Raw genomic sequence first — 15,918 nt, 5'->3', positions numbered from 1 at the left:
CCAAACTCAAAGGTCGAACTCAAAGGTCGAATGTTTCCTCTCATATGTGGAAGCTAGAGTAAAATAAAAGAAGGGGGGAAGGGAGGATAAGATTACATAAAGAATCAATCAAATACAAATTAATAGACAGGCGAAAAGAAGTCTAATAGAGGAAGGAGAAGAGGAGGGGGAGGTGGGAAGGGAAAAGGAGAAGAGAAAAAGGGGGCGATCATGAACTGAAATCAATCTCCATGCATGTCTGATTTTTTTTCAGAATGAGACCAAATACTATGTATAACCACAAAGATCTAGTAAAAAATTGAAAAAATAAACTTATTGAAATATCTGCATTTTTCATTCGGCGCTAGAACGACATCACTTCAATGTACTTCCTCTGGTTATCAGAACTCTGAGAGCAGTTATATTTGTCTCAAATTTATAAAAAATGGAGAAAGAATTAAATGTTACTTAATAAATGTAGTTTCCAGGTTACATCTTTCAAAGTGTAAAGATCACAGTGGTAAAATCGTACAAAGGAATATTGGAGGGAAAGATATTGTAACATAGGGTTGTAGAGATTCCTAAATTCTGATCTAACTCTAAGAGTTCTTGACTAATGTTCTTTACTAACTTAATGTCTTAAGTTAGTAAACTAACAATCCAAACAGCCACCCCAGTTACCCCCTCAAAAACTGAGTAGTGAGTGATACCTATGTGTCAGGTGCTCTTTGAGGGTACAGGGATACAGTGTTGGGCAAACAAAAGTCTGGCTCACAGGATGCTTACAATCTTATAGGAAAGACTGACAAGAGCATACCATGATATATTGGGCTATAATAAGTGACATGGAAAAAGTATAGTTTGATAAGCAGATTGGGAGTGGAGCAGTGGGAGTTATTGTCAAGCAGGGCTCTCCCCCAGGTGTGGTGGCACATGCCTGTAATCCCAACAGCTCCAGAGCTGAGGCAGGAGGATCATGAGTTTAAAACCAGCCTCAGCAAAAGTGAGGCACTAAGCAACTCAATGAGACCCTGTCTCTAAATAAAATACAAAATAGGGCTGTGGAAGTGGCTCAGTGGTAGAATACCCCTGATTTCAATCCTCAGTACCCCTAACCCCCCCAAAAGATAGGGCTCTCCAATAAGGTGCATTTGAATCAAGACCTAAAAGAAACAAAGGAGAAAAATCATTTAGCTATCAGAAGGGACTCCAGAAATATTGAGCTATAGAATATATGCATTTCAAAATAGGGAGATGATTCATCTTCTACATTATCATGAGTTTTACTTAAGCTAACACATGAATGAGCTCATATTCTGGGCAGACTCCAGGCTTATAGAAAAAGTACATGGTCTTGATTTCTTAACAGGTCTGTGGGGAATGCAGGTGAAATCTGTAGCCCATTGATCGTCTGACAATGAGGTCAGAACCTGGACTTTGGTACAAAACTTAGTTTTCTGCTTTAAGAGCATATCTTGGTTTGCTGTACATCCTTGTGGGCCATATATTTTTAGCTCACTCTGGGATTTGTTCTATCTTGGCAGGGTTTCTCAGCTACTTTCATTTCCTACCTACTGACATCTTGATGAGCATAGTTTATAAATATTAAAAATAAGGAGGTGAGACCGGCTGCAAAGAACCTGCCAACACCTCCAGAACCTCCAACAGATTCCCAGTCCAGCCAGAGACTATGCTTCAAACATCAGTGGATTCTTCCCATCTAGGACAATGTCTGACACCTACTTAGCACTCTGGGAGTGTGTGCTCAAAAAACGTTTGCAAAAGACTTGAATGAAGCTCCATTTCTGTGCTGCCTGTCTCATGCCAAAATAAAAGCTCCCCCTAAATAGAAGAGCTTGGTGTGTGTGTGTGTGTGTGGGAGAGGGCATATGGGCGTTATGTTAGTAAACAGGATGTTTTCTATCTTTTATGAGAAAGCATGGCAGCTGCTTGCTAAGCTCCTAATAGGGGAAGCTGTTAGTTTCACATTCTTGAAAGCCCCTATTTGCATAGACCCTTTATAGAAGACAGACGTTAGAAATGGAAATAGTATCTGATCACCAAATCTCACTTGTGCTAGAAAGTTCTGCCTATGGTTTGTGATTTTTTGGAAATGTGGATGTGCTGACAACAAAATTAACTCCTCCAAAGAACTGAGAATTGCCTACTCTCATCATCCCTCTCACTGTAATTTACATGACTTGACGAAATTAGACCGTTATTTTCATCGGGGTGATCTGCAAAATCATAAAATGATGTGTATTTTGGGAACACCTAATTAACTTTCCTTAGTTCCACCGAGGTTTCAGCTACGGCTATAAGCATTGCAAATATCATAGAGGTGTTTCCATCTAGCTTTGGTAACCAAAGAGGTGCTCCAAAGACTTGAAAGAAAAATGTCACTATAAATCAGACAATGATGAGAATTCAAATAAAATGGTGAGCCTATGGTATAAAATCAGGTACACACTGCTTTGCCAAAACTTGTTTTGCTTCAAATAGCAAGAAAGACTTACATAATTGAAGCTAATATTAATAATCAAAACAGCAAGATTGCAGACATATACACACAAAGTCCATCTCTCTTTACAGTTTTATCACAAACATTAACCAATATTGATCAAGCTGTTAGACACAAAAGTTTGCTTTAATATATAATCAGCATCTGAAGTGAAAGCCACATTTCCTAGACAATTGCCAGCACCTTGTGTCATACTTGTAAATAATGGGCAACTCCTATTGAGCACCATCTGCTTAATAGAGAGAAATGTTCATCTTAATTAGCAAATTCTTCTTATTATTTAATATTTATTGAACACCCACAATGTGTTTGGCATCAAAAACACCAGAAAAACACTCTCTACCCACCAAGAATCCACCTGCTAAGGAAATATGATGAGTCGGTTTTATAGTCATTTCTGTTTTTAACATATTTCATGTACTTTTTTCCAGGTGACAGAGTCGCAAATGGTTCACTTTTGGAAGGGTCTTCTTTCCTAATTAAGGTAGGATGGTGAGCTAGCAGATGAGTTATGATGAAGACAAAGAGAAGATAAAGGGCAAATTAATTACAGTCATCATGAAGCCTAAGTGAAATACACTCCATTGATGGAAGAAAAATTAATGCACTCCTAAGTAAAACTAACTATATTTGCTATGCACTGACAGTTGGGACTATAGAACTGAATCAGAAATAACAAACATGGAGCAAAAATTGTCACCTTGAAATAGCAACTATTCTTTGTTTTGAATTTACCCTCAGAGCTTAGGTGTCTCCACAATTCCTTGGGACACTCGTTTCATTATGTTCATGGTCAAAGATCTACTCTCAACTAGAAAAAAATAAGCTAGATTGGCAACACTTTCTGGAAGCCCCAAATTTAAGTCCCTTCTATTTCCACCTCCAATCAATAACAGTTCAAGAAAATTTCACAAGTTCAATTTTAAAACTTTGCACATCTATGACTATGATAGTATCTTTGCATGAGATATCTAGTAATGACTTTAATTTTTCTTTTAGTGCACATTATTAAAAAAAAAAAGAAAAATGTGTTTTGCTCCAATGATTGAACATCTCATACAGGACTGTTTTACCATGTCCTGAATTCTAACCCATTCTCTACTGCACGTGGTTTCTATGTTTCTAGAAAAGTTTCCCATCCACATCTACTTTGCCAGTTTCTAAGTGTTTCAGTTTTTTTTTAATGATTTTAATTAAGTCATATGCTGTCTTCATTCCATCTTTCTCAATAGGAAAACATATAATAAATGTCCAATAATGCTTGACTTTGTCATAATGCTTTTTGTCCTTGGGTTTTACTATTTCTCATAAATCAGGAATGCAAACCCCAGAGGGGAAAGCTCCAGAGGAAGGGCCCCCAAGATCCACATGTTAGAAATGAGTCAAAGAATGGAATATTATTCAGTGTCTTAAATTTATGGACATACTTTCTAGATAACTACCTCAGCCAGATAATTTAGGCAAAATAGAAATTGTATATTAGTAGAGGCAATGATGTGGTGATAGCAGTTGTCAAACAGTGCCAATCTGAACTTTAAATGAATATAATTTAAAGGAAATACATGACAGAGGAAAAATGACAAGCTCATACATTGTCAGGATAATAAATACCTAATGAGCAAAATTGGAAAGTAAATAGTAGGCTGAACATACACCCAAATGTTGGTTCTTTACTCAAAAGTCAGAGAACAGAATGATCTGTATCTCTATCCAGAATGATAAAGCATCCCTTTCTTAAAAGCTAATGAGCAGCACCATCTGGCATGATTACAGAGGAGCAAGATCTTAAGAAAATAAAGGATACAATGACAGAGCTACCGGAGGATATTCACCAGAGGTTAAAATTTTTTTTTCATTAAAAATATAGCAAAAAACAATTGTAGGTGTTCACATTACAATACACGAACAGTAAAAAGATCACAGAACCAAATGCTTTCAAAATAAGTGAATGTGCTTCCTAATATCTTAAAATCTTTCTCTACCACATTGGTCTCCAAAGTGTGGCCCCAGGACCAGCAGCAACATCATTACTTGGAAATTTGTTAGAAATGCAAAATTATTGGGCCATAGCAAAGAGACACCAACTCAGAAACTAGGGGTAAGCCTAGAGATCTATGATTAATCAGCTTTTCTGGTGATTTTGGTATAGGCTCATATAGAACCACTGTTGCATCAATCCAGATAAGAATGAGAAAGTTTTGCTGTTTCTACTGGATAACAAATAGATTAACTACTTGGGTCAATTCTTTAAACAACTTGTTCAAGTACTGAAGAATAAAACTCAGTGACTCCAGTTCCTCGAGTGAGATGATGTTATTTTTGAATAAAAGAGCTCCCATTCTCATACTCTTTTGTAGAACAAGAACAGAACAAACTACTTTAAATTTCTACTTTAACGGTACTATTCATGAAAGTGCGCAGTTTCTTTTTCTTTAAGCTGCTTTGTTAGACCCTGCATGACAAGTTTTTCAGGTTTGCCTGCGTCTCTTAAGTTCTTTAATTGTTTTCCATATCTAGGTCATTCCATCTGCAAATATTGAGGACCTACTACATACCATAGACTATTCTAGATGCTTGGGTTATGTTGCTGAACAAAACGTATGATGATTCCTTCTCTTAAGGAACTTCTATTTTAGTAGAAGAGACATATTAAAATCAATTAACAATAAAATCAGTAAGTATATTATATAAAGTATCAGAAGATAAACAATGCCATGGAGAACAAAAGGAAAAGCAGAATAAGGTAAAGAGAATTGGGAATGCTACATATGTGAGTCAAGGTTTCAATTTTAAGTAATATCATGGTAGACTCATTGAATAGGTGAAAATAGCAAAGGCTAGAGAAGTTGGTCATGCAACATATGGGAGGAAGAGTGCCTGGCAGTGAGTGTCCTCCAGTGGCAGGAGGAAGTGAGCATAGGGGAAGACAAATAAATAAAGGTCAGAGGAAACAGAGGGTCAGATTACCAGGGCCGTCATCATCATCGTAAGCCTTAAACAACTTTTGCTTTTATTTTAAGATAAAAGGGGACTCCTGCAGGGTTTTGAGGAAAAGAATGACATGATCTGAATTATATAAAAACACTTTCAGTAATTTTTCTCTAAGCCTATGTACAAATTCATCAACCATATATACCAGGGGTTAGGAAACTCGGCTTCCGTTTTTCTGTTTTCTTTATGTTCATCATAAAGTTATTTAAAAGGGTTCCCACTAGGGAAATTCATGTTCTTTGTTATCAAAGAAGTAAATGTTTGTAAATGTTTGTTTATTTGGAGACTATTAAAAGATGAAGTTGGGAAGTGAAGCTCAGCTTGTTCTTACTGTAGTTCTCAGTTCTTTTCCTTGTGGGTCTTCTGTTTTCACCTTCTGAGGTTAGAGTTATATTTGCCTCTAAAGACCCAAGAGTGTAACTTTGTGTTTGGCTCTATGACTTTTTTTTTTTTTTTTTTTTTTCACTTAGGCTAACAGAATTGTGAATGAAGTTTTGGAATCTGCTTCAAAACTGAAGTGAAACTAAAATGGAAACCTGTATTTGAGGAATGGCTCTGTCAGCGACTTATTAAAAACCCAGTGCCCAGTCACAAAAATCCTGGAGAAGGTAATGGATTTGACAACCTTTGGGTAAGATAGAGCAAGGGTGATGTCTCTGAAGAGAACAGTGGAAACTTTTTACCAAAGTCAACTCCTAGAATATGTCACGTTGCTGTGAGTCTTCTTTACTGAATGAGTGTTTTGAAATTTACAAGTATTTCACCAAATGACAAATTTGAAAAACTATCAGATGGTATTTTTTTTCCTTCATTCATCCATCAAACGTTTCCTGAATACCTGTTATAGTCAAGCATTATGTCATGGCACTCAGGGTAACAAATATATGAGAGCTTCTCTCAAGAGGTTTGTGTACCACTTGAACACATTAGACAGACAAAAAGAATGCATGGTAAAAAGTGATTTTCCTATAAAAACTCTAGTTTACAATACTAGAGGCTTTCAAAGGATTTGAATTCTATTTAGGGATATTACAAAAGACTTCATGAAAGAAGTAACATCTGATTTGGCCTCAGATCCTGTTCATAATGTCTGGGCTGTTTTGAGTTATCATGATAGAGGAAGTACAATTTAGGCAGAGCAAAGTAACTTTGCAAAAGCTGTAGGCCACTTAGCTGAATGAAGCAGAGTAAAAACATCCTTTTTTTTTTTTTTTGACATATTAGAGGCATAGGTCCTATACAAGGTCTAAGAATAAGATGAAGACAGGCAGAATCACTAATCTTAAGTGTATTGTCCCATGAGAGAAATGGAAAAGTAATATAAGAAGTCTGATAAGTAAGTCCCTTATTGAATTCTTAAGAATTTCTGAGCATCATCATTAAGAAACTTAGGAATAAGACAGGGTCACAAAATTGGAATTCAATTACAGATTACCAAGGCTATTTGTGAAATAGCTATGCTTGATTTATATATTTCTCCAGTTCAAGAAATAATAAAATGCTGTCTTGTCCTTTTGTTCAAAGCAAGCTAAAATAGCACAAATTAGCAGAATTGGACTGGCCTTGGATCTTGCTAAAAATGCCAACCCCCAGGCCCTGTCCCGATCACCTGAATCAATAGGCAAAATGATGAACATTAAAGTTTGAAAGTACTATCATGATCTAAAAGGACATCCTCTTCATTAAAAAGAGTTAAGCAGGGAAGTCAATTTTGGAATGGTATTTTAGAATGTTTGTCTAAGCAATTAAAAATCTTACAGTATAGGTGAACATAATATAAAATGAAAGCTCTCAAAATAATCAACTCTTTCTGAAAGAGTTAAGATTTACAAGAATAGAAGGGGAAAGAGACTGCTTCTGGCTCATGTATTTTTAAAATTTATATACCATTTTTAGTTTTTTAAATGTTGACCTAATCTTGAAGGGAGAAAATGGCCCGAGAAAAGAAAATCATTAAATAAAAAAAGAAAAAATCCAAATTATAGAAAACAGGTGTTAAGTGAACTGAAGAGGTACATCTCATGACAGATAATTAATGATTGAAGTGTGTGTAAAATTTAAAAGTCTCGATATATTTTAATGAGACTTCCAATTTAAGACATATTTGTCTTTGAGGTTCAAACTCTTTGTAATGTTCGGAAATGTTTATATTGAGGGAACTTTTAGCACGCGTGTCTATTGGGGCTTTCTATATAGTATTATCTGGCTGTGTGTTCAACCGGCTGTCAAGGCGTATCATCTGGCCCAGGAGAACCTTATTTTCCTCAGTGGACTGGTGGCAAATCTTGATCTCCACAACTATCGGTGACCTGCCCAGCCTTCCTTTTAAAAACCTACTCATTGAATTTGAGATGCTGCTCTTGTTGTAATCCTAAGTGAATGTCTTGTCAAATGTAGCTTGCACGTGCACAAGTAAATACGTTTTTAAACATGAGAGGCTGGTACTGCTGCCTTGATAAATCAAAACCATCCCTTCTATCTTCCTACTGTGAAAATAGATCTTTTCTTTGTTATTGAATTTTTAATTCCTAACACATGTATATTACAGAGGAGGCTCAATATAGGTCACTGGATGTCATCATGAATAATGGGAAAAAGGAAGTCCCTATTCCCCAATGCTTGTTAGCAATGAGAACGTAGCCCTGGATGCCTTAGTATGCTTTTTGACTCAGGAGTCCTATGGGCCTGCCCTCTACTGCTATGCGAACTTATTGTTCCTGCCAAATATATCAACTGGGGTGGGAACATTAATTCTTTTTAACAGAAGAGTGTCAATGATGCTCCTGCAAAAGTGCTGAGATGCTATATTTGCAAAGACAGTCTTCAAAATGGAAAAAAAAAAAAAAAAGATACTGTTTTTACTACTGTGTCCTGTCCTTCAAATCCAAGATTTTTTTTTCCACTTTGCCTGTTTTCTCTTGATCCAGGTTTTCCTGGGGCTAGGGGCTATTTATTTGAAGTTGGAATAACTAGATCTTTGTATTCAGAGTCCAGGTCCAGTATTAATATTCCTTTGCATAAACTTGGCACATGTTTGTGCCTGTGGCTGACTCCCAGGGCTGGCACAGTTGCGTTGTTTGTCTCTGTTTTTTTTTTTTTTTTTTTTTTTTTTGTCTTTCTACTTGCCTCATTGTGCTTGTGGATTCAGCTTGCCTCCTGTGCTGACAGAGGAACTCGGAAGAACTCTCAAGTTCTCAGGGGAGAAGACTTGAAACCCCTTCCCACTCTAGAAACTACTATGAGTTTGCCAACCTAAGCGATGTGAGCCAATTTAATTCTACAGTCAATCAACGCAATGGCACAAGAAGCTTTCAAAATGGCCAAGCTGAAATAGCGAAACCTGGGCTGCACTTCAAACCCTTGCTAGATTATAAAACTGTCACCACAAACAGCAGTGAGGAATGACACATCACTGATTTCTTTTTCTCTCCTCAAGATTGAGTGGGAATGGATAGAGCACACTGGCCAGGAGGAGCCAGGTAGAAACTCTGACGGGTACAAATCAGTGTCCCATTTTGTCAGTGTTTTCCAAAAGTGACTTGTGCATCTGGCTTCCTAAACAATCCTTAAGAGCGATTCCCTTTCTTCTTACCCTCTTCAACCTGAGGCAGGAACATCTTGAAACCTTGATCTATTTGCTGCTAGCTTTCATTAATTTCATCCATCCCTGAAGGCGGAGCCACATTGGTGCCAGCTAATTAAGACCTATTTAGGGCAGCACAGAGTCCTTTATCAGACTAGAATTAGCTTTCCTCTTTTAATGGGGACTGTAGTTTTCTCAATTATTACTTAATTAAATAATGTGCATACATTTGCCAACGGATTCCTAAAGTGCAGTGAGAGCTGAAATTGCCCACCTGCCATAGGTAAGCAAAATACCTCACGACAGCTCTCTATTGCCTTGCCAGAAAAGTTAGCATTCCTTTCGCATCCGCACGTGCCAGGCACATACTCACGTTCTTCAGTGTTGAGTGTGGCACCATGTGCAGCTGTCAGTCCCACAGCACCTCCAGGGTGTTTCTGTCTTAAGATGTATTAACTCAAATGTATAAAATCCAGCAGGCTAATATTATTTATGCATACCAACATTCAAAAGGAAAAAAAGATTCATTTTGATCAGATTGTCTTGAATATAAGACCTTTAATTCCAAAGGTTTCTGGAAGAAATAAATGTTCTATAGAATTTATAATTCTAGTTTTCCAGAAATATATTTGGTAAGTGAAACTATAAAGGTGACTGCTGCCCAGAAAACCTAGAATTCTAAAGAAAATTGGGTCCTAAAAGATAAAGGACAGCCGGGCACAGTGGAGCATGCCTGCAATCCCAGCGTCAGGGGAGGCTGAGGCAGGAGGATCCCAAGTTCAAAGCCAGCCTTAGCAAAAGCGAGGTGCTAAGCAATTCAGTAAGACCCTGTCTTTAAATAAAATACAAAATAGGTTTAGGGATGTGGCTCAGTGATTGAGTGCCCCTGAGTTCAATCCCCAATACCATAGTAATAATAATAATAATAATAATACTAAGATAAAGGGCAAATGAACTACTGTTCTACTCTGCCAGCTTTTGCTATAAAGCTACCCTGCCTAATTGACAAGCCAGATAATTGTAGGGAGTAAATAAAAAGAAAAAAAAAAAATAAGTTTCATTTGGTTTGAAAAAGAACTTTAACATGCTTGGTCTAAATTTATTCTAAGAAATTCAACAGTGTATGCATTTCTTCTAGTACTTTATGTTTCTTTAGTTAGGAATCCCTTAAGACAAAAATAAAAACATTGGAAAAATGAAAAGATGCCCACCTTAGATTGGAAAGTTGTTTTTGCTAAATGGACTTTGACTACTTTGAAGAAGCTAAGAAGAGTATTTTTCTTAGCTAGTAATTTTTTCTATCATGAATCACTTTATAATTTTTTTAAAAATTGTATAAATTATACATAATGGTGACATGATCTTTCCATAAAAAAAAACAACTTAATGACAAAAATGAGAACTTGCTGACAAGTTCCAATAAGTCCAGGCTAACCAAGCAAAAAAGCTTTACAACAAAACTAAAGTCAAATGGACACTCTTTTATTCCTTACTCCCTCTTTCCTACAATGATGTAGATCACTTGATTTGCTCCTAGTTACTTGGGGGGAAAATATTAGAAACTTTTTTTTTTTTTAGTAATAACCAATATATACCCTGGGAGTATAGACCTACTTGAACGCCTGACATGAAATCATCTTCTTTGTTGCAAAATAATCTTGAAATGTTTGTAAGAATCCCACAGCATGTTGTGACATTGTTCTTACTCAAAGATTTTGTGTGTATGTTGTAGGATGAAGCAGATGAATAATTACATTGGTGTTGCTTGGACCTTTGATTGTTGGCATGGTGGAAAGACACATGAATAAAAACCTAGTGGCCCACAATTTGAATAAAAAGTTTCAATTTGAACTTATAATTATTTTACATGTAAATAATGTACAAGTCATATGTTGTTTATATTCCAGCTTCATCCACTGTAAGGACTATGAAACTAATACCAACTCAGTAACAATGGGCACCAAAAGTGCCAAAGTAATGCTTTTTTAATGACTGAAAGAAACTGGTGTCCTTTGGAAAAAAGTCTCAATGCAGGTGTACTTCAGGTTATATTCAAGAAGAGCAGAAACATCTTACAACACCAGGAAGCAGAGTTCTAACATTACTAAGGAACACTGAAAAGATTCAAAGCCAATTTGAAGAAGTTGCTATTGGTCAATGGAGGATAATTTTAGCATAAAGATATAATTTTAATGAACTGAAATGCTGAATTCAAATATGTTTAAGTCTGTTGATCAATATATAAATATTAACAATAACAAACTTATAGGTAGATTTGGGAAATGCTATGAAACTAGTGCGTTAAAACCAGTAAATAAAGAGAAGAGACTGGTACTATCTTATGTCTCATGGTAACCAAATGGCAAATGAGGGCACATTTTCTTTATAAAGTATTTCAGATAATAAATGAAAAGTTATGATGAAATATCACCATTTTTGCCACCCTAATAAATTATTGGGTCTAGTTAATGATTGTTAATGACTTCTAACATGGTAAGAAAGTATTACTCCTGATAGAAATACCACTAATGGTCTTGGCAAGAAAACAAATCTGAATCCAATCAATCCCCAATGCAGAAATATTAATTCAAAAGAAATACCACAAGCTGCAATTAGCAAATTTAGATTGTAGAAGACATGAGACTAATGCCTAAAACAGTGTGGAAAGAGGAACCATACAGGTTAAGAGAAATACAGGAAATGAATCAATCAATCACAATTTGTGAAACTTGTTCTAATCTTCATTCAAACTCACTGTTAAAAATTTATTAATGAGACAACTGGAGAAATTTTCAAACTGACTAAACAGATAATAATAGTAAGAAAATATTGTTGATTTTTTTGTAGGACAGTCACATTGAAGTTTTTGATTAACATTTGCAGATATACACTAAGATATTAATAAATGAACTGATATGATATCTGAGATTTGCCTCAAAATGCTTGGGGAGGGAGAAAGTATATAAAGGATAGATGGAACATCATCAGGTATGAGTTGATAATTATCAAGCTGAGTAGTGGCTACACAGAGGTTTCCTGCACTCCTAGTCTCTCTGCTTTATAAGTTCAATATTTTCCTTCATTAAAAGTTTTTGTAGATATTGTTGGTTGAAATTTGTCAATGAATGTCAGAACACCATGGGTAATCCTTAGACAATATGTCTCTAGCATATTGATAGAATGTAGATTTAAATCAAAGTGGGGAGAATAGTCTTTGAGAATATTTTGGTTAACCTTGTATTGTTTGACCAGATTCTACTCAAATCATCCATTCCACCCTTTGCTAAAACACTCACATAGTTGACCCCTTCTGTCTGGTTGTAGTACCTGGCAGAGCAACCACATCGCAACGAACTCAGTGAAAAACAACAGCAAGAATGTATTATAAAATTGTTTTAGACTTTAAAAAATTTACTTTGGTAATTCTACCCATTGAATAGTACCTGAAAATTAATTTTACCAAGCAAGTAAATTTGCCAAGTAATTTTCTCACTATAAAAACACTGTTCTCGTCATAGCCAGTAGAAAAACAATCTCCCAGTGCTGTTGTCTCCAGTTCTTATTGTATAATCCACACATCTGTGACAGTGTTGCTCACAGCAAAAACCAACGTGATACAAACACACAGAAACAAGCACCATACTAAGCTCTTCTCTGGTACCCCCAAAGGATTCTAGGCCTTGGAGTTATGACTGGGGGATACCCTGAGGACTAACTCTAATGAAAAACCAAATATATCTAATTAATTGCATTGCTCCGGGATAATCAGAGACCAGAGGTTTCCAAAACCTCATGAGAATGGTCATATTTATATAGAATGGTGCTAACAGGAGTGAAATTCTTTGAAGCACCAGACTCGTTCTTTTATCTCTCCTGCCTGTCTCTTTGGACAGCTTATGCTATGTGGATTCACACCTAACCTTTAGGATTGTTCTCGCCAATACTACCAGTAGAAGGGACCTGTATCATACATTTTTTCTGTCTTACACTTCATATGAAATTGTGCATTTTAGTGCTTAGAAGCATAAAATGCTAAATTCAAATCAACCCACAATATCAACAGCAGAGTTAGTCTATCAAAGATTTTAAAATACTTATCATCATTGAAATTACATCCAGAGATACTGGGAACTTGCCATCCTCAAAACCATACTCCAGTATAGTTAATACTGTAGATTTGACAATACTGAATAAGGAAATATGCACATTTTGAGAAAAATCACAATGTTAATATTGGAATTATAGTTGGTGCTCAATTTATCCATTTCACAAATAAGAGAAATTCACATACTTTCAAACTTTAGCCGCTGGTCTCAGTATTTTCCCTTAATAGTTCTTTATTAAAGTAAAACATAGGAACTAAGATTTGATTGATTTGTAATTCATCTTCTCTCCCTTTTACTGATTATGTTTCTGAAAAGGAAGAAAAAAGTCATGCAACAAAGGGACTAAAAGGTGAGTAAAGAGGAAATAGGAGAAGTCAGGAGTGGAAGAAGAATGAGGTAAGTAGGACCCAAAAGAAAAAGGGAAAGGATGGTTTACAGCACGCTGCAGAAAAAAATGGAAGTAATAAAAAAATGCAAATTGGTTTTAGGATAATTGAGTGAAGGATATTTATACCTCGTTTCTCTTCAGGAATCCAACTGCTAATGATTTTTTTAAGTAATGCATAATTTCAATATGGTATTTTGCTTAACGTGCTAGATACCAAGTATGGTATTCAAGATCAGAGAATTTATTTGCATTCAAGAAGCTTTGCAATTTTTTTTTTTTCCCCAGTGTTGGGAATCAAACCCAGGGCCTCATACCTGCTGGGCAAACACTCTACTGCTGGGCTACATTCTCCAGCCCTTTGCAAACTTATTAGAGAATCAATAGCCTGTTCTTTTTATGATGTAGGTAAAAAAATTGCCACAATTTCCAGTGGCATTTAGGCCAATGCATAATCCTGAAATTTCTTAATATTTTTATGTTTTGAAACAGAAATGTGTCGACTTCCTCTTTCAGCTAAAATCCAATTTAATCAATAGCAAATGGAGCCACATTATAAAAAGATCTGAAGATAACTTGGAGAAGCATCCAGCGTTTCTAGGAGTATCAAGCCAATTAAAAATGGAGAGAACAGAAGGTAGTGTAGGTGGAATTAATGGGACCTGGCTGCTGGCTCATCAAGTAATCATAATAGTCAAAAACACGCAACGATCAGCTTAAAAAATAACTCTGTTCATTTGATAGCTGGCAAAAGGACTCAGCAAAGATTTAACATACAAGAAAATAAGGCTGCTTCAGAGGTGACTCACCTATCTTTCCCAGTTTCCTTCTTAAAAATTCCATCACAGTAGCTCATGCGCTTCTCGGTGGTCACATAAATTTGGGCATTTGGATAAACATCAACCGTCTTTTTCAGCATGTTGTAAACGATGCCATTGCCATCTTTCCTCATATTGCGGAAAGGGCCCCAAATAACATAAATAGTAGTGTTTGCTTCTTTAAAAAAATAATCAGGATTTTTTAGCAAAAGAGGAACACTGGTATGGGACACAACTCGAATCATCGTCATGCGGCCAACATCTTCTTCATAACCCTTAGTGGGGGCATTGTTCATTCTCCAAATGCAGGAAGATCGATCTATCTCGCTTCCCACCTTCTGTCCAACCATCTGACCTGAGTTTGACACTATGGCGCAAAGGTCACAGTCCAATTGCAAAGGCTGAAAAACAGAAAGAGAAAGAAAGCAGCTGGTAAATTCACCTAGTCAATATAGTATTTGGGAAGACAAAAAATTTCGGATGTGGCATAACTTCTGAACATGGAAATACTTCTGAAATATATAAACCAACCCTACAGTCTCTGCTATAGGTTATCAAGTAAGCAGAATACTTCCATTAAAAAAGAAAATGTATACTCTTAAAATAATTTAAATTTTTGTATCCTTACATGTTGGTTTAAAATCATGTGGAAAAAAATATTCATTTGTTTTCCACTCTAAATGATGAATTTTTAAATTTAGAACTGCAATTTCAAATGAAATAAGGGAATATGGAAATTTTTGACTTCTGGAATAAGGTGGTTGGTGGCTATAAAAGAAATACAAACAAAACATATCTAGGTATCAAGTCTGCATTTTAGCTATATGTATGCATGGATAAGTAGCCGTTGATAAAAATATGAAGAGTTCAGCAGATGATGAAGTTCTAAAGAAGATTTTCAGAACTACATTAAGATAAACCCCATACTGGCCAAAATACTGAGCAGACTCAAAAAAAAAAAAATTCCTTCAAGTCACCATGTTAATTGGCCTTTGTGCCTACATTTATTCTAGATGGACAGGGAAGGCCTATTTTAAAAACTCAGGGAAGACATGTACACAGAGGGTCTCTAGAGCCTGTTTAATTCCCTCACTTTTTATTTAACCATGGAGGTAACAGAGACTCAGCCAAGTGAAGCATCAGCTTTCAGAACATAGAAATGATAATGTTGCAGTGGCAGATTTAAATGCAGGTCTCCAAACTCTAAGCCCACTGGTCATTCCATCATCCTTTGCCTTAATTCCTCCTAAAACAGCTACATACATTACTTTTGCTGCTTCTGTCCCACATGAAAAAGTTACCCTATCTTCAACACTGATAAAGAAATGTTGATACACATCTTCCTCATCTCCCTTTGATGAGAGTCCACATTTTGATCCTGAATTTGATCCTGAGTTTTATTGTGCCTATTTGGAAACAGCTCTCTCACAAATAGAGGCCTTATTTTACTTGATGAATTATGTCTGTCTTCTAGATAAATTCTGTAAGAACAACATCTGTCTTCTTCATTTTAACCCCACTTCCCAGAAGACTCT

At 36.0% G+C, this 15,918-nt stretch overlaps 1 protein-coding gene across 2 annotated transcripts in view; it reads right to left on the bottom strand.

Moving 5' to 3' along the window:
* The window catches only part of St6galnac3 (ST6 N-acetylgalactosaminide alpha-2,6-sialyltransferase 3), a 517,617-nt gene that overhangs the window by 191,751 nt on the left and 309,948 nt on the right, over nt 1-15,918 (bottom strand). For both annotated transcript variants that reach the window (XM_048814091.1, XM_048814092.1), the window contains exon 3: nt 14,375-14,784. In XM_048814091.1, coding sequence (XP_048670048.1) covers nt 14,375-14,784 — 410 coding nt within the window. The remainder of the gene's footprint in view (nt 1-14,374; nt 14,785-15,918) is intronic.

The sequence above is a fragment of the Marmota marmota genome, unplaced genomic scaffold (assembly GCF_001458135.2).
Source record: "Marmota marmota marmota unplaced genomic scaffold, marMar, whole genome shotgun sequence".
NCBI classification, from domain to species: Eukaryota; Metazoa; Chordata; class Mammalia; order Rodentia; family Sciuridae; genus Marmota; species Marmota marmota.
The sequence above is the reverse complement of the archived record's forward strand: the minus strand, read 5'-3'. Positions and strand labels throughout refer to the sequence as shown.